The 19,719-nt window shown below is 40.2% G+C and overlaps 1 protein-coding gene across 1 annotated transcript in view; it reads left to right on the plus strand.

Moving 5' to 3' along the window:
• pcsk2 (proprotein convertase subtilisin/kexin type 2) overlaps positions 1-19,719 on the plus strand; it is a 26,175-nt gene continuing 6,456 nt past the window's right edge. The window contains exons 1-10 of the mRNA XM_018696798.2: positions 1-470; positions 2,394-2,498; positions 6,766-6,879; positions 7,338-7,446; positions 8,152-8,189; positions 13,766-13,842; positions 14,842-14,930; positions 15,553-15,728; positions 17,921-18,136; positions 19,417-19,517. Coding sequence (XP_018552314.1) covers positions 285-470; positions 2,394-2,498; positions 6,766-6,879; positions 7,338-7,446; positions 8,152-8,189; positions 13,766-13,842; positions 14,842-14,930; positions 15,553-15,728; positions 17,921-18,136; positions 19,417-19,517 — 1,211 coding nt within the window. The 5' untranslated portion in view covers positions 1-284. The remainder of the gene's footprint in view (positions 471-2,393; positions 2,499-6,765; positions 6,880-7,337; positions 7,447-8,151; positions 8,190-13,765; positions 13,843-14,841; positions 14,931-15,552; positions 15,729-17,920; positions 18,137-19,416; positions 19,518-19,719) is intronic.

Consider the following 19,719-nt stretch of genomic DNA (forward strand, 5'->3'; position numbering starts at 1 on the left):
AGGAGGAGGAGGAGAGATAGAAAGCTGAGGATGCAGGTTCGGTCCACAACACACAACCTCACATCAGAAGCGGCTCGCACTTCGGCGAAATTCAACTTCCCAGTGGTCTTATCAGCTGACAACGAGGAGATGCGTCCGCAAAAGCTTTAATTCGACCCCTTTACATCCTCCTCCTCTTCCTACCTCCTCCTCCTCCTCCCTCCACCAGCGAGGAGCATCCCGCACACTGATCTCACTCCGACGGGCAGGCAGGCAGACAGGCGGATTGACACAAGCCAGACACGATGCGTGGATCTGCCCGACATGGGACAGCCGTGGGATTTATAGCAGTGCTGCTGAACGCTCTGCTGCTTGCGACGCAGGCTGCAGAAGGAGTCTTAACGGACCATCTTCTGGTTCAGTTGCACGAGGACGCACAGGATGAGGCGCACCAACTTGCTATACAACATGGGTTCCAGAGTGCCCGAAAGGTAGGGATGCTCAGATGAAATTGTCATGCACTGCTGGCACTATAAGATTTTTTTCTTTACCCGTCTCTTCTGGAAACCAAACATCAACAAATCATTTATTATTTCTAATGAAAATACTCACATTAAGCACTAAAACATATATAATCCTATTGGGCAACGTTTGTCAGAAATAGTCAGGCAAACTGTATTTAGCAACAAATACAGTCCAATGGAGAAGATACCTGAGTTTCACAGGGTTTTCTCCTGATGTGACTTCATTACACTTTTTTCTTAATTTGATGACGTCATTCCCACTAAAATGCAGGCCCTATAGTGAGTAGGTTGCCCATTGGCTTCTGGCCCATTGGCTTGGGATTCAATTCTGCCCAGGCCAAATTCATTTATATTTTGAAACACTGAAATGATCTCCTGTCTCCTACAAAGAAAATACAGTCAGAGTCATAAAACTGCTCTTAAAAGCGACAACAACAACAAAAGAACAATCTATTACATCAGCAGGGGTTTCTCTCACAACATGAAGTTGTGGTGTGATCTCATCCATGGGAATTTGATATAGTTCAGCTTTGTACATTTAGTAATTTAATTGATTTGATCTTGATTCACTTTATGTGGTTTTGTTAAAAATACTAACCCATTTTACCGTAATTTTTTTTTTTTTACAAAATGTATATTTTAAAAAACCCTCCTCTATCTCTCACACACAGAGCAAATAGTGTGTTCGCATTGCTTATCGTGACATACATGGCCCTCTCTTCAGACATGGCATTTAACTCACCTGAGACAATACGTCTTATTAAATAGCCTGACAAACACAGCACGCAACACAACATGTCAAAAGACGCAACAAGTCATTTATGGCAGACCAATGGAAATAATTCCCTGACACAGTGTGTGCCTTGTCACATGTCAAAATAAATGTGTGGGTGAAATTGGCTGGAGCCATAGCCAGTGAGGCGTAGCAGTGAACTGAGGGGTGTCTGAGCTACTCTGAATGAGGATTTTCTTTCTCTCTTTTTTTTTCACCTCTACAATAAAAAAATAAAAAATAAAAAAACTGTTTCCAATCTGTAACTCATCTGATATCTGTGTGGTGGTTGTGATTGCTAGATTCCTTTTCTTGTGGGCACTAGATCACCCCCACCCCCATCTACTGCCTCCCAGGTTATGTAATCGGCAGCTATATTTGTCTTGATGGGATATGCATCATTAAACAATGTCTGTGTTGTTTGAATTATATTCTGTTGTTGCTTAATTAACTAGACCGGGGTGCAGAACCGGGACATACATACAGATGTGAGCACAAAGAGAGATAAAAGAGAGAAAGGATGAGAGCGAGAAAGAGACAGAGAGAGAGAGAGAGAGAGAGAGAGAGAGATCTGCAATGAGCCAATATAAAAAAGCCTTATTTGCTACAAGAACAACATTATTTTTGCTCTTTGTATCACATGAGTATTTTTTTGGCAACAAGGGTAGAATCACAGAACAGGGGAAGATAAGAATTATCCTTGTCCTTCCATAAGAATTTCATTTTCACATTAGATCTGACAGGCGCATCTGAAAGCATTTACTTTGAGGATTGACCTGTACCCTGGCTGTTACCAAAGCATAAGGGGGTATTTAATCTGTGCACAGCGCTGGAGGGAAAGCTCTGGATGATGCATCTCATTTCCCTGCCCTTGTGATTTATTATGGTTGATTCCAGCACTGTTCTCTAGTGCCTTAAAATAGACCCCTGTGCAAAAGCCAGGGAATCAGTGCCCTTGTTCCCACCTGGAGGATGGCCTGCTGTCCTCAGTTTATGTGATCTATTGTATTTTGATTTGCCATTCATACGTTTTCTAATAGTTGCCTCTGTGTTTGTTCTCATCTCTGCTTCTGCTCTTGATCCACCTTCCTGCTTTCTTTTTTTTTTTTTTAACCCAGCTTCCCTTTGGAGAGGGGCTCTTTCACTTCTATCCTCAGGACACTTCAAAGAGGCGGAGCAAACGCAGCACCCGCAGCAGACAGCGGCTCCAAAAAGACCGCAGGGTAAGCATACAGACAGAGCTACACACTGAGAAAAGCACACTGTGTGTTTCCTGCATGCATGTGCCTATAGCATTATGGCTTCACTCTCCATGACAATGTTTATTTTGAGGCTAGTATCCATGGAAGGAAAGTTGGATGTACGCATCAAAAAGAAACTGGTACACTGTGTTCTTCATTCAATCAAACTGACTTGTGACTTGTGTTGTGGTCTCCACTCCCAGTTGGGCTTTTGATAGTCTGTGTAATATTGTGACTGGGTGTCTATGCTCCAGTGGAGGCTACAAGGGTCAGACACTACTGGGCTAGCATCTACAAATACACATCAAAGCAAAAATGATTATTACTATATCATGTTGATGCACATTAATGTCATTCTGTGTGAGCATGTACATGATGATGTCAGGAGCACTGGTCTGCACCCAGTGTCTTGTTGATTTTAACATTCATTACAGCAACTGTTGTGTAGAACAATAACTAGTATCAGTAGTGCCAGTGGTTATCAACAGGAAATCATTCCACCAATCTTCCAAATACTGTTTCCTTCCACTAACTGAGCAATTAAAATCAAATCTTTAGAACTTCTGAAACAGAGTTTGTTGGTCATTGCTGCTGTGGGAGATAAATAGATCACTGCACGGTCTGGTCCCTATGTAACTACACTGTTGACCTACAGTAATACTCTCATAGACTCTGATTTTATTGTTACAGAAAAAAAAAATGGCTGTATTTTTTGCTATTAGGGCAACTCATAACCCAGTGGAATGCCACTAATTCAATATCCAGCTCTAAATCACTTTTTATAGACTTTGCTTGTTGGATTTCTTTTCTAATTTTTCCAGTTTTGTATTTTGTGAATTTCTGTGTTTTTATATTAATATGAAGCCATTTCTTTGAAGTATTTTGAACACCTTTATAAAGTAGTAGTTGTAACAGTGGGTATACCATATTTGCATTACAATTACAGTAAATCCTAGAATCAGAAGCTCTAATATGCTAATATATAATTATATGTCCAATGACATTTAACTTATAAGCTGTAACATTATATTATCCTTTAATGTAATCCTGTAATCAAATAATCTGCTGATTATTTTCTCAATCATAAATCATTTGGTCTATACAAGGACAGATAATAGGAATAAAATGTCAGTCACAATTTTCCAGTGTTCATGGCAACAATTTGCTTTCATGTTTCTAACCAAAAGTCCAGAACCTAAAGATTCAGTTTACTGTAATGTAAATGTGAAAAGCTGCATATTCTCACATTTGAGAAGCTGGAACCAGTAAATGTTTGACGGTTTTGCCTGAAAAACAACTTAAACAATTCACTGATTTTCAAAATAGTTGATTCATTTGATGTCGATCCACCTGAATTAAACTGACAAGCTGTTTCAGTTCTACTTCATAAAATTAAAAGAGAAAGATCTGCTGTGTCTTATCTAAATAAAAGCTCTGTGTGTTTAGCTCTGTCCACCATTGGGGGCGGTGAAAGTGGAGGTCCTGCTGCAGACAATCAACTAACCTCTCTAATTGCAGTTGTGAGAGGTGCTAATGAAAATAAATGCGAGCCGCTCCACCGAGCTAATACATCTAATGGAAGTGAGACAGCGTGAACACAGGCAGGTCTACATTCCAGATGCTGGGTTTTTAATCAGATGCTTGACATGCTCATATGCGACACTGCAGTTATTGATTTCCGTGCATCTCCTGTATGGATGAGGTCAGCTAGTCTGATTTAATGTTGCCTGTTTATCATGCTGAAGTGTCTTCTCCCATATTTCAAGACAGTATGGTGGATGTAACTCAGTTCTACACCTGCAATAACAAAGGAGTTAGTTTGTTGCATTTGGACATTTATGAGGAAAAAAATATGTATAATACCCTAAATACTATTTTAAATGGTAAAAAAAAGAATGTTGCTTCTTATAGTTGTCTATTAAATGATTTTTTAAATTCAAAGGAATCGTTACACACTCATTTAACATACTTAAAAACATGTCTAATTGAGTAGCAGCACTGAATGTACTGTAGAGTGCATTGAATGGATTTCTTAATGTCCCAGGAGCCCTGTTCTATGTTGGACTCTATTAGTGGAGCACGCTGACCCACTTCTTACTCAGCCACTCTTTTTCTTGAGTCTTTTCCTTGCATCCCTCCTCTTTTCCTTGTGTCTCTCCTATGCATCTTTCCCTACTTCTTCTCTCTTGTCCTTTCACATCTCCAGTCCTACACTTTTTTCAAATGAGACATCTATTTATCCACACATCCGTGCCCTTACCCTATCCATCCATCCATCCATGGTTCCTTCCTTCCATTGTTTTTTTAACGTGAGATAAATACATTCAAAATCTATTTGAGGCTTACCAGGAAGTGCAGGTGAATAAATGAAAGGTGAAAAATAGAAAACTGAATACATCTTTTTGAATGAGCAGCTTCCCTTGACCCCGAAAGACACATGCTTGGGAAAGCCAGGAGGGAAATGAGGGCGAGGAGAAAAGGAGCGAGGCAGCACAGCTCTTTTGATTTGAGGTGAACTGAAGCGTTGTGAGTTGTGAGCAGGCAGTGGGCAAAGGCGGAGAGTGATGGTAGTGCATGGGCACTGTTTGATGTTGTGAGTGGGCAGTATGACATACCGTCTCAAGGGAAATACCAGCTCTCCTGCCAAGTGATGGAATAAATTGATGGTGGATGGAGAGAAGGGCGGGGGAAATACAGGGATAATGTAGAAAGTGCTGGCAGTTTTCCTCTGAATGTGAATTAAATGATGTGATGACAAATGTAACATGAGGCTAAAAGGCAAAAAAGAAGGAAAACATTGTTTAAATTATTTTTTTCCATTTTAAAATCGTCCACGACAAAACATAAATATGCAAATGTACTTTCATTTTCCAGAACCGACTTGTCATTTAAAGGACTTAGTGATGTGTTAATTTACAATGCGTGTGCCTCCTGATTGCTTAGAGTATGCCATAAAAGAAAGATGTGGATGAATAGGCTTTGGCCATTTTAAAAGGCCATCTTAAGTGCTGCTCTGCTCTCTTATCTGTGGTGGTAAACACACCAGACAATGCCTGTTTCTCTCAGTCACACTAGAGCGAATTTGCTAAGGGTAAGCACAAGAGGAACATTTAGCCACAGGAGCCCATTTTCAAAATGTAGCTTTGAGACTGTGAAAAAGACATTTCATTCGTTTTTATTAGCATCGCTAATTCGGGTATAAACATGGACTTAAAGGGATTTTTTTTGCCATCAAGGCATATGAGGTATAGATTTATTTGTAATGTTGACAGTTTTATGTAAGGAAAGTCCAGTTCTAGAACACCTACACACATAGAGACATAAAGAGAAAAAGACCTAAATCTTCAAATGAAATCATTGTCCTTGAAACCTTGGTGACAAGCAGATTGTTGGTAATAAATTTCAAATTGAGAGCTTCACTTCAGGCTTGGTTTAGTTATCGCCAGACTCTAATAGATGAAATGATTTGTCCTTCCTTTACCTCTCCTTAACCTCTTAGAGGTGGCTATTTGATGAAATTCACCAAAACCTCACAGGGAATAGGATGCAATTTCAAATTAGAATTACTGTGCTGATAGACTTCCATTGATTGGCTTTGCATCTACTGACAGATGTGAAGGCAGTGAAATATCGAAATACAGCATCACTCTGAAAAACACTCAATCATTTTGCTGACAGCATTGGCTAATCAAACACTGAAATTTTATCTAAGACATTTATCCTCATCATTTATGTGCTCTGTCCTATATTATCTTCTAGTGCTTGTCAGTGGCAGCTCTCAGAAAGCATTTGTAATCCAAAACACAGCTGTTTGTCCGCCTATGTGTCTTTGATGATTCAAAGAAAGACAAGCGTATTTGTGAGTGTAATTGCTGTGGCTTTTTGTTGAAAATGTACTGAGCGGGGGGAAAAAAATCTCCATCATTTGTGCCGCAGGTGAATCTGGAAGCCTTGGCTCCAGCTGCAGCCCCTCTGATTAGGAGAAAAAGAATAGCCCCTTTGATTTACATGATGTTCTGCCCCTGTGGTACAGTAGAGCACAGCTGGGTTGGGCTGATTTCCTGTGCACAGGGCAGCACATGCCTACATCTCACCCATCATAATAAATCCTGTTTCTAGTAGTTCCAGGTACTATTGTGCACCTGGGTTTCGCTTTGCTCTTTGTATGATCCTTGTATAAATGTAATGTGATGTAATTTTTGACTCTAAACTGACCATGAGCTAGTATTTCTTTTGCCTTCTTCCCCAGGTGGAGAATGTCATTGAGCAAGAGGGTTTTAGTCGTCAGAAGCGAGGCTACAGAAATATCAATGACATTGAAGTCAACATGAGCGACCCTCTATTCACCAAACAGTGGTATCTGGTGAGTAATCAGCCAAGCAGCTGTCTGCATGCCTCCTGACCTTTAGCACCAACCCACATTCTTCCACCTTAATTACTCAGAAGCCAGGCATATTCCCCACTACTTTCTGAATCAATGTTGTTATTCATACTTTAATTAGCCTGGCCAATACTGTCCGTGCAATCTCTCATCGCTGCATTCATGCCGCCTGGTTTCCTCCCCTCTTGTTTATCCTAACTGGCAACCGTGACTTTTACGCCATAGCAAGCTTGCTGTCATTCATCTGGTGTGTCAGATGAATGTGTCGTATCGCTGACATTTACTTCCCCTTCCTCTCACCTTCACTCACCCACCCCCAAGCTAGACCTTATCCATAGCCTCTCCTTCCCACACACATCTTCCATTCTGACTAATTTCCTAATGGTAGCTCACCTGGGTGCATGAGTCATGGATGTTCTCCATATTGTCTGAGTGATTAGATAAACACAGGCCAGGCAGACGGGACCCCTGGGCTGGATCTTAATGTGGCTGAAGCTTGGCAACTGGGCTACACGGGCAAAGGAGTTACCATCGCAATCATGGACGATGGTGGGTATGAAGTGCTGTTGTTTTGTACCCTTGAGCACTGTCTGAAAGCATTCAATTATACCTGCATATATCCATTATACTAATTAGATTAACTACTTCCCTCACATCTGTTTAATTAACAGTACAATTAATAACAAAGGGTTACGTTCCAGAATACGTATGGTGAATTTATTATAAAGAATTATTGTTCAGACTGATTATTATTATTCTCTCTTTAGAGTGACTCACCAAATCAAACTGTGATGTAATGAAAACCATGTATTTCCAAAATGTTAAAACTGTCCATTCTTCCCTACATTTCCATTTTCAAGCCTAAGATGTAGCAGAATTTTCTCAACTCATAAAGAAGCATTTAATCCTCAAAATACAGATTGGAGTTAATAAAAACCTACTGCATTGCCAACTTTTAATCTGAAGAGTTTGTGTTTCTGTATCACTGGTAAATTAAAAAATAACGATTATCAGCTTTAACAATTCCTGGTGATGAGTTTTCTTTCTATCAGTTCATATGACTAATTATTTTAACACTGTTTCATATCCGTTGTTACTGAATTTGTGTGTATTTGTCAGAATTAAGATACTACATAAAAATATGAAATATGAAATGGTGGTGTAATAGCAGTAGGACTGTTGAGGTCATGCAATCCTCTGCAAAGTGCTCCCTCTCATTTTTAATCACTGATTAATGTCAAAATCGTATTTCAGGCATTGACTATCTACATCCAGACCTGGCATCAAATTATGTAAGTATCTCACTGTTATTGAATTTCATGCTTCATTTCTTTGAAGTGCTGCTAATAAGTGAAGCACAGGCCCAGGTGGGGGATTTCATGAGCTTCACGTTGTGTGCCACTAGGCGATGACAGGTGCTTTCCAAGTTGCCTTCATGGCTGCCGAGTCTCCTTGTATTCCTGGAGGACACAGTAACAGGCAGACGGCCAGCCAAGCTGTTTAATGTTAATGCACACTGCACTGTGGCAGGCACAATGGCAGGCCGATCTGTCACAAGCAGAGATAATGCCAGGGTAGTTTGGCGCTGCATAATGTGATGCTCTATCTCCAGAATACTGATAAAACCTTAAAGGACAAGAGGGATTGCTAAATGGAACAGGGGAAACGTGGAAGGCTTAGTTTGATTTGACTGTAAAGTTTGCAGTGTCGTCAGCGAGGCTACATTGTGCTGTCGCTGAATCCAAGAATGCAACAAACGCAAACCTTCTTACACAGAAATGGAGGTGTTGTGAATGAGTGAGTCAGGGTGCTTTGTTGGCTGCAAAAAAAACCTTTTGATAATTATGTCCATGTTTTTTTTAACAAAAATATTATGAATAAGTGCTTAATTTGCATACTTATCCCAAACATTTGTTGGTATATTTGTTGTAGAGATAATAAAGATGATCACAGAGCACTGTGCTCTCTGTTTTGTTTTTCCACCTCAGCTCATGTGCACATTGTGTGATTAATTTAAATGTGGCTTGCATAAGTGTGTTTTTGTACGCTTACCACCGTGTTTGCCTGCACTTGCATGCTTCTTGCCTGTGAACAGAGATGAGCCTTGGCCCAAAAATAACACTCAGCCTCAGCTGGGGTGATGCAGGAGCATGCTCCACTGGATAGATTGATCATGCTGTGCATGGATCTAAAGTGAGCGTTTGTGTGAGTGAGAGCGCGTGTGAGAGAGAGACACTGTGCATGTAATCCTGTTTTGTTACCATCGTCATGGTGTTTCACAGACTTACAAAGACCTCCTACTATCAGCTGAATAAAAACATTTAAAAAATCGAGAAAAAAAAGTCATTTGGGGATCATCACATCTTTCAGTTAGATTTTTTAGACTGTGTGGCTGTGGATCTTTGTGAGTGTACATGTATCTGCTTTGGACAACCAAATGTTAGTTTATGCAAGGGCGTTTGATTATGTGCCTCTTGTTTTTCAAGATTACTCATTTGGTGTGATGATCATACTGTAACAGCTCATAAGATACATTTTGATATGGTGAATTAATTGTGAGATTGTTTGTGTCCTAAGATGAGAAATGTCTAACCTGGTAGCTCAATTTCATGGTAAATCTATCTGCAAATGCCAATAGTAATAGTACTTTGAATGATTCTTGCATCAATAAATACATCTATATGGAGTAGTAGAATTATACTTTTAGTGATATAATCGCAGATATACTGCATTGCTTATTTCCTACATTTAACAGGTGTTGGGTTTAACAGATATGATATTGGGTTTGACCTAATTCCTGCACAGGAGCTAAGAGTGTGCAGCTACTCTTCTTGTCTTCATGCTTGCCAGCACTTAATCAATACTGGCATTGTGTTTGGCTACTACAGTATTTAAAGGACTTTAAAGTAACAGCATCATTGATCAGTAGATGACCTTTTTCTTTTCTGTCTCAAAGGAAATTATGTGAAAGTAGCAGAGGGGTATAATTGTGTTTCTCAGGAATATGTTGTAGCAAGTGTTACTCTCCCCCCTCACACCTTGGAAAGTTACCATGGCAACATGTATGATGTCACATTACCATTAAGTTCATCTCATATGTTGCCCTTGTTTGCATTTGTGTGAGAGATCGAGGGAGGGAGTGAAAGAGAGGAATTTATTTCTATATGAAGAGATTCTGGGAGGTATCGCTAGATGCCTGTCACATCCTGTGTCAAAAATTACTTTTATCAACAACTTTGGAACTTTGGAAGGACAGTATCTGTCTTCTCTGTAATTTCTTTAAAGTTGACTTGGACCTTGTGTTATAGTTTCTTTTATGGTACTTTTACTTTATAGCATCTTGCAAAGGACTTTCAAACAAGGTCGCATAGCATTATACAGAACTACTGCATCAGCTCTCCTAGATTATAGATTAGGTTATCAGCACCAAATGGACTATTGAAATCAGCCATGCTAACATGATGAATGGCACTGAGAGAGATACAGGATGATGTTTTGTCTGTGCTTAGTCCTCATCAACATATAGTAATAACTCAGGAAGAAAACACATTCAGAGCATCAAGGGCAATGACAGACTTCATGCTGGATTTAAAATATTTGCCCATTAGTGGTGCAAGAAGTACTCAGATCCTTATCCTTAAGTAACAGTATCAGTATAACAATGTGAAAAAACTTCACCAGTCGTTCATTCAAAACGTGTTAAGTAAAACTATTTATTTATTATAAGCATATCTTACTTAAAATATCTAAACTAAAAGTATTAATTCTTCTTAGGGCAATGGCCCTCACAACTTATTATTATATATATGTAACTATTTGATTGCTAATACTGATGCATAAGTACTACAGAGTAAGAAGTATTTTACTGTTTTAGATGGTTGAGGTGGCGCTTCTTTTAACTATAGTAAAGTAGTCCAGTGGTTCCCTTCCAGCAGTTTACAGGGTGAGATGTTTAAAGGGGTAGGAATGATTTTAAGTCTTTGGGCCTTCAAATGTTATTTAAATGAAACCATCAGAGAGGCTTAAAGGGGAAATCTCTCTTTGGTGGAACTGATAACAACTCATATACATCTGAAATGTGCATGAAGCCCCAGCTAGACACTGCTGTTATGAGAAGGGCCACACACCAAAAACGTTGGGAGGCACTGGTGTAATTTTTAACATTGCATTGTTTTGCCTGAGCTTATAATGTTTTTCATTCTTAATGTCAAATCAAATTCTGAAAAGTAACTCTTAACCCCAGCTGTCACATAAATGCAGTGAAGCAAAATTGTACGATATTTCCTTATGAAATGTAGAGGAGTGGACGTATAACGAAAGTGCAAAGCAAAATTATACTTAAGTACTTAAGTAGATGTACATAGTTCGTTTTCCACCTGATGTGAAAAATGTTTTATTTTACTTTGCTATCTACCATCAAGCTGATGACATCAACCTCAACCTTCTTATTGCTATAATTGTTCGTATAGCTATAGATAGGGCATCCTGACTTCTACTATAGCAACTTTGAGTCATTGCTCTTTCAAGTACCTTTCGCTCAGAGGGCAGTGAGCAGACGAGGGTTGCTGGGGAAAGGTGAGGTGGCTGATGCTGGGTGTAATCCATTATCCTGACCCAGGTTGCTCACAGGACACCAGAGGAACAGCAGAGAGTCTGATTGATAGTAAAAGATATGAGCTTGAGATGGACAGCAAGTGATTCATGGACATGCCCCTGTGTCATTTATTACTGGGGCTCAGCACTTTTCACTCCATTTAATGAAAAAGGGAAAAACACACTCCTGCTTCTGACGTGAGCAAAAAATCTGCTAGGGACCGCTGTGTCCTCTCTGCAAATGTTCTGCTCTGTATAATAATAACATCTTCAAGCCAATTTATAGACTTTTCACATGTTTAGAGTTGTGCCACCTGTTAAAAATGACACCTACATGTCTTAAAGGGAGAAAAAAGACAAAGAGAGAAGAACAAAGAAAGGGAGCCATTACAAATGAGGAAAAATAGTTTAAATGGCATTTACCCTTCTATTTATCACCCCATCTGTGAATCTCTCTGTGGCCACTTATCATGCAAGCCCTGCCACAGTAAGCATGTCTACTTTCCTCTAGTTACCTGCTCCACTTCCTAATAATTATGGTGTTTCTCTATTGGGTCAGTAAGCTTTTGCTTTCTCCTTGTCGCTGACTGAGTCATCTCCTCTAAATGCCAGCCAGCAGGGCTGCCAGGCCCGAGTGTGGAAGCAGCCCCCAAGATTGATCTGATGTGTTTCAGGTCTTTGGTTAATGAATGCGGACTGTGGCTTCTCCATTCTCATGACCACACAAAGCACCTGTTACTGGCTACACAGAGCAAAATAGATGGCACTCCAAGTGACATGAATGACAGTGTAAAGGAGATCTTACAGCAGACAGCAATAGCCTGAATGAGCGTTGGAAGTGTGTTACAGAAAGAGCAATAAGTATGAGACTTTCCCAGGGATGTCTGTTAAATCTTACTTGTGTGTCTGTTTGTGTGTGTGTGTGTGTGTGTGTGTGTGTGTGTCCTCCAGACATGGCTATTCTGATAATTATGTTGACTGCATTAATGTCTCTCTGGCAGATGTGTCTCCTGCATCTTTTTTCTCCTGCTTTTCCGCTGCTGTTCGTTCTGATCCTATTACTTTTGGCCACGTGGAATTAAATGCTGGCAGTGTTTGGGCCATTATTTTCTCAGCTTGAAATCCCCACTGTGACCACACATTATTCCAGTATTGCTGCAGAGTAAAGATTTGTGGTTAAGTACTGCATCACGGTGTTCAGATCACTGATCATGTGTATATGGTTGCTGGTTTATGAGGTACATCTAGCTAAAATTAATGCAGTCTAATATAACAGCCCCATAATAAATCTTGAGTTCATCAAAGTTGTGAGGTTGAGTTTTTGTTCAAACTATTGCAGAGAGGTTGTTTTAATGGTCGTTTGGGGGGCTGTAGTTTGATGCTGTTTGATTAAATGTTGTTTACTCTGGAAGATATTTCAAATTTATGGTTTGTTCAGGGTAGACTAAATATTAAAAACGCCTCTCACTACTAACAGCCTCTTAAATGTCCGGTAATTTGTATCAACACCTCAGCAGACGAAGATTGTGTAACACAGTTGAACAGCTACTGAGTGGACCTTGTGGTGAAATTGTTTTATTAAACAAATAGTTCAACATTTTGGGAAATACACTTATTTACTTTCTAGCTCGAAGTTATAGGAGGAGATCGATACCACTCACACGTCTGTATGCTAAATACGAAGCTATAGTTAGCTGCCGATTAGCTCAGCTTACGGGAAGAGGAAACAGTTAGCTTGGCTGCTTGCTAGCACCCCCCCGAAAGTCGTATAAAAACTTAAATGTGCACACGACAAACCGTAGTTTTATGGAGGGACGTTTTTCTGGGAGCAGCAACCGCAGCTTGCCATTTTCACCTTTAGGTTTTCTGTTTAAAACAACACAATGTAACGAAAGAATGATTTGATTTTGATGTGCTATTGTTTTAAGGTAAAATAGTTACATAATGATGCTAGCTGTTTTCCCGTCTTCACGCTAAGCTAAACCTAACGACTGCTCTTGGCAATTAAGTGAATGAGCACATTTCCCAAAACATCAGACTGTTCCATTAAACTGGGTTAGTTATAGCTAGATGTTGGCTACCTATTAAACTACAAGTATTACACACTAGGTTTTAGAAAACCTCAAAATCACTCCCACCTGGTGCATCCACATGACAGAACAGGCTGTGATAAGGTCAGCACTTCACAATGAAATGCTCCTCTCTGCCATCTCTCCTTTTGTTTTTCTGCCTCGATGTTGTTGTGTTTGTAAATGCGTCCATTTGGTCCTTTCAGAATGCCGATGCCAGCTATGACTTCAGCAGCAATGACCCGTACCCATTTCCACGCTACACAGACGACTGGTTCAACAGGTAAAGCTCACCCAGCCAGCCAACCCCTGTTTATATATACACATACTCAGTGTATTTCTGTGTGCACATGTGTGTGCTCTCCCTGGAGTCTGGCAGCTTTCCTACTATTGATTTTCTCCCCACATAGTTCCATTAAGACATAATGGTGCAGTATAAACAGAGCTGTTGTCCAACACAACACAATAGAAAACATAATGCCTATTTTTACCTGCTCACTTGGATGAGATAAGGTAGCTAAAGGAGGACTAACACAAGTCTAGTCTCCTGTCAGAGTTGCAGTGTTCACAGTGGTGACCTGCTGTCTGATAACACCTTCATCTGCCTCCCATCTCCCAATCACACTGGGTGATCCACTGCCACTGGAACATATGTTGAGGAGAGGAACAAAGAGAAATCTACTCTTTCTCTGCCTCTCCTCCTCCACCGTGCCACCATCTGCTTAGATGAATTAGTGTGTGTGCGTGTGCGTGGGAGTGAGAAGGGAGTATTTGGGTTTGCCAGTGTAGCAGTTGCTGACTGTCGGGCACAACTCGCTGGCTAATCAGCTGGTTGTTATAAATAGCTGCCTGTCTGTAGCAAAGCATGCTGGGAGAGAGGGGTTGACTCTGCATTGTCCCTGTGGGGAGCAGAGGGATGGAGAGACAGACACACGTCACATGGTGCACAAAAAACACTGATATGTGCAAACATATTCAGTCATACTCAGATAAATGATGGGAAATTGAGTGATAAATTTTGTTGGCTCTCCATGAGCTAATGTTCTTCAGGTCACAGAATTACAGAGTGTTTATGCTAATTTTTATTGATTTACGGCCACAAAAATGCTAAACCTTTTCTATAAACAATGCCCTCATTCTAGTCAGATGCAAAGTCAGGAATAACAGTTGCATCTAATCTGGGAAATCTTATCTCAGACTTAACAGCCGTGTATCCTTTGTAGATTAATGTAAATTCATGCAAATTCTCTTAAGTATATTCTCTGCTTTTTGTCATCACCAGTCATGGCACACGATGTGCTGGAGAGGTGTCTGCAGCAGCCAACAACAACATCTGCGGTGTGGGAGTCGCCTACAACTCAAAGGTGGCAGGTGTGTGTCATTTTAAAGCTGCAGATTGGACAGTGAGAGGAATAACAATGAGCAGACTGTGATGATAGCAAATAACAGTTCTGGTAATGGTATGATGAAAGGATCAAAGGTATGATAATAGGTAATTCACTCTGAATACTATATGCATCATCTATAGAATATAGGTAATTGTGGAAGAACAGTGTTACATTGTTTGGCATGCTTCTCATAGAATTACTGCAAATTACTGCAGAGGTCAGCTAGAGTTCACATAGCAACAGGACAATACCATTAATTCAGACAACTTCGTGTTTCCGTTTCATATTGACTTTTCTTGAAATTTGCCCTAGGAGTATCACAGTAGAAATAAGAAAATTAGTATTGACTGCTTGACTTGTGTGCTGCTACAAAGCGCACATCACTTTCTTGCCATTGCTAAGGGTTTGGATGCTATAAATATGTGGCATTGTGCTGTATTAGCACTTATAGGTATTGTAAACCTAACCATCTGAAAAGGATTTTATAAATCATCCCACTTGTAGCTACCTAAACCACACTGCATTCCAGCAGCAGTGATAATACAGTAAACCAATAGTAGCTAGAATTTTAATGTCAGATTCATATGGAGATGTTGTTCACTCAGGTATCAGGATGCTGGACCAACCCTTTATGACTGACATCATTGAGGCATCATCCATCAGCCATATGCCCCAGGTTATTGACATCTACAGTGCCAGTTGGGGACCAACCGATGACGGCAAGACCGTGGATGGACCTAGGGAGCTCACACTGCAGGCTATGGCTGATGGCGTCAACAAAGTAAGGGTGCATCATACTTGGCTGGGTTGACAGTTAGATAATTATGTGTCAGAAAGTGACTGGTGCAAATTTAAATCATCCTTGCCACTTACATCAAGTTAGAATTTACACAATTAGTTTAATTTGCCTTCAATCAGGGTGGAGTTTATATTATTGGCATTTTAAAATTATTTAATGTGGCCTGTTGAAAACTATGAATGGCACAGACTAACAGTTGTCTTTTGATGGTGGTCTAGAAAGAGTGGCAAAGTCAGTCTCTCAGTTGGTCAGCCCATCCCATTAGTACTGAAATCTCTCAACAACCATTGGATGAATAGCCACACAATTTTTACATGTATTCATGGTCCTAATGACTTTGGTGACCTCCTCTAGTTCAATGACGTTTTTCAATGTGTTTTTCAATGAAATGAGTCAACAAATGTTGAATGGATTAGCATGAAATTTGATACATATATCAATGTCCACCTCAGGATAAACTGTTATAACTTTGGTGATACCCTGAATTCTTATCTAGCGCCTCCATGATGAAGTGCTTGCAAAATGAATTGCAGGATGTGAGTGCTGCTGTGTACTCTTTCTCGACACTGATCTTAAAGACGGACAGTTTTGAGGTAGTCAGTCTATTATAGCATCCCTATGTATGACACTGCTTTGAACTCAACATGAATATATTCATATCTGTTAACCATAGCCCCCTAAAAAGTCAGAGGGGAGTCTCAGGGCTTCTGGTGCTGATTATGCATTCAGCGCTGTGTCCTGCTCAAGGACACTTCAGCAAGGTGAAAACTCTGTGAGGCATGTTAACGCAGGCTCAAATGCAGGCCCTCTGGTTGAAGGGTGGCCTTCTTTGACACACACACACACACACATACACACACACACACACACAGTTGCCATGCTAACAGTGCCACTGCCAATTACTTGCTTGATTAATCATCATGCACTGTGTGCCGGCAGGTGCGGGCTGCTCTGAAATGACCCCATCTCAGGCAGGGTACGAGCAAAGCTGACTGTAATCTCTGATCATGTAAACACAACTAATCAAGCAGCCACTCTGCCTCTTAGATTATAATGATCACTTATACATTATATGCTTATGCTGGCTAAACCTGCTGGCTAAAAAAGACAACTAGGATTAAGGTAAAGACATGGATTATGTCATATTAACAACTGAGTCAGACAGAGTGGCTTTAAGTCATTTTAAATGTGTGGTTTTGCAAATTTCCATCAATAATGGAAATAAATGACACTGTATGCTGCGCAAAATTAAAGCACTTTGTTTGGATTATGCAGGAAAGAGAAGGCAGAAGGCCTGAGGCTCACAGGTGAGCTCAACGATGGTCAAACCTCTCTCTACAATTCAAATAGGGAGACATAAATAAGCATCGTAAAGGGAAGAACGTGCCACTCCTCCTCCACTTGATCCTTTGTTCTGTCAGGAAAGGGTTGGCCTTTCTGTAGAAACAGGAGCAGCATTTGGTGAAGAGGATGCACTCTGCATGGAACCACAGTCAGCTGTTTCATGTTTCAAGGCACACTGTCAGTAACAAAGATGACATTTTACTCTGTGACTAAATTTACAGAAGGTATTATCCTCCATTGCAAAAAGTAGGCACAGAAAAGAAAAAGAATGAGTTCATTTATTCATGCCCTTACCACTGTAATGCCTGCTTACCTCCTGCATCAGTATCATCACACCTCTTTTAATTTAACACAGTAACTCATCGTAAGCCTGAGTAAAAAAAAAAACACAAAAACATTTGTTTTAATTTACTTTTCAATGTGAGGTGAGCAGAGTTGTAGTAGATCTCAGGTCATCAGGTAGTGTGTTCCAACAAGCAGGACCAAACCAAAAGCACAGTCACCATCTTAGCTTTTAATCTAGCTGCAGTTGTCTTTGAGATCTACTTGTTAATAATTTCCCTCCTAACATTTTGGCATGTTTTCAGCTGCTTTGTCTGTATTAGCCATGCAATTCAGATTTGTTCTTTGATCACTTTTGTGTTATATTACATACATAATTAGTAAACTGGCACACACTGCACCAATTGGATAATTACACTACCCTGGTGAAATTCCCAAAGTCCCAATACTCATTTCACCTGTGTTAAGTCCCACTAGTAATAAGCAGAAGTGTGACATATTTTCACTCCACTTGGATTGTGATGATGATGATGGCGGTTCTGTTCCAGGGCCGTGGAGGAAAAGGCAGCATCTATGTGTGGGCATCAGGAGATGGCGGTAGCTATGACGACTGCAACTGCGATGGTTACGCCTCAAGCATGTGGACGATCTCCATCAACTCAGCCATCAACGACGGACGCACCGCCCTGTACGATGAGAGCTGCTCCTCCACCCTGGCGTCCACATTCAGCAACGGACGCAAGAGGAACCCAGAGGCTGGCGTTGTGAGTGTGTTTGTTTGAAGTTTATCAAATGTTTTTAATACTCCACAGTTTATGAAGCTGTCTGTCAGCAGGCATATGCACTTTCAGCTTTCACAGATGACTCTATACTTGTTTGTAATGTTTTATACCCTTCGAACATACTGCATCTCCTTATTCATAGATTGAACTGTAAGTAGCTACTTTTCAGTTTGCCCCACAGACAGTGCATCTTAGGCCTTTTAAGGAGATTGGATGAGACCAGGGATAAAACCTGAGAAGCTGTTACACCATAATTTCTGGCTGGTTGTGAGAAATGGAGCTTCAGGTGGAGGAGTAACTTTTCTCTGATTAACTTCCTGGATATCCAGATGCATCAATTTGCTGTAGATGCTTAGAGAGGCCACCATACTGTGATGATCAAGGCACTTATGGCATAGAGAAAAATAGGAAAATATTAGGAAGAGGATTAGGAAAAAGTTTATCTTCACCACTGTGCTTACTGTAAGCATTTTTTTCTGTGTAAGTGGCAAAGAAAAATAACGAAGAAAACGTGTTAGAAACCAAAGTGAATCTGGTGGCTGACCTTAACATTAATACATTTAACTGGCTAATGGCTGTTTGATCATTTATCTGTAGAATTGTGAAAGAATTAGATGAGTCATCAGACTCAAACAAACCCAGAAGGCATATACCATCCATGAAATGAGAGACAGCTCAGGCTTGAAAGATGATGCTGACTTCCTTTTCTTGAGGACTGATGCCTGAAAATGATGGTTCAGGTTAGGATAATAAATGGGCATATATTTTAGTATGCCCGCATAGATAATAGGCCGACCTTCTATGCCATTCGTATGGTTTCCCTGTGTACAAAGGCAGCAGTGTTTGTGTTTGTGATTATGCAAATCACCTTTGGCTGTTGACAGAGCCACGGATCTTCCCTAGGGTTTCCTGTCTAATTGCAGTCAATCTGTTATCATTTCTAATTAAGAACCAAACTAAATAAATAAAAGCTTATTCAGTAAATGTAAACAACTTGTCAGCTGACAGGTTTATGTAACAATTCAGCCAACACACACTCTGCACTCTTATTTTTACTTTTCCAGCTTTGTTTTAAAATGTATATATAAAGTAAAAGGATTATATTGATAGCAGACATGTTACATTAATATAGTAAGGCTTAATTTGGATCACACCATTGTATTATCTTGACACACTTCCTGTTACACACACAAGTCATTTTTGTATGGCAACTTACAAAAAATGCATCCTTGTTCCTCTGTGTTGTGATTTGGTTTCTTCAGGCCACTACAGACCTGTATGGGAATTGTACACTACGCCACTCTGGCACATCAGCAGCAGCTCCAGAGGCAGCTGGTGTCTTTGCTCTGGCTCTTGAGGCTAAGTATGTGCTCTACCGCCCCTTCCAAACACCTGTTATAATTGTGATTATTTAATTAAATGGTCTGTTTGTGTAAAACATTATTACATTACGTCATTCAACTCCCCTCTGCTGAAGGAAGTGCTGGTCAGAAGGCAGAATTTCACAATAACATGCTTTCAACCATTAAATTTATTAACTTTGATTTGAAAGAACACTGTTTATG

Source organism: Lates calcarifer, linkage group LG16_LG22 (assembly GCF_001640805.2).
Source record: "Lates calcarifer isolate ASB-BC8 linkage group LG16_LG22, TLL_Latcal_v3, whole genome shotgun sequence".
Classification (NCBI taxonomy): domain Eukaryota; kingdom Metazoa; phylum Chordata; class Actinopteri; family Centropomidae; genus Lates; species Lates calcarifer.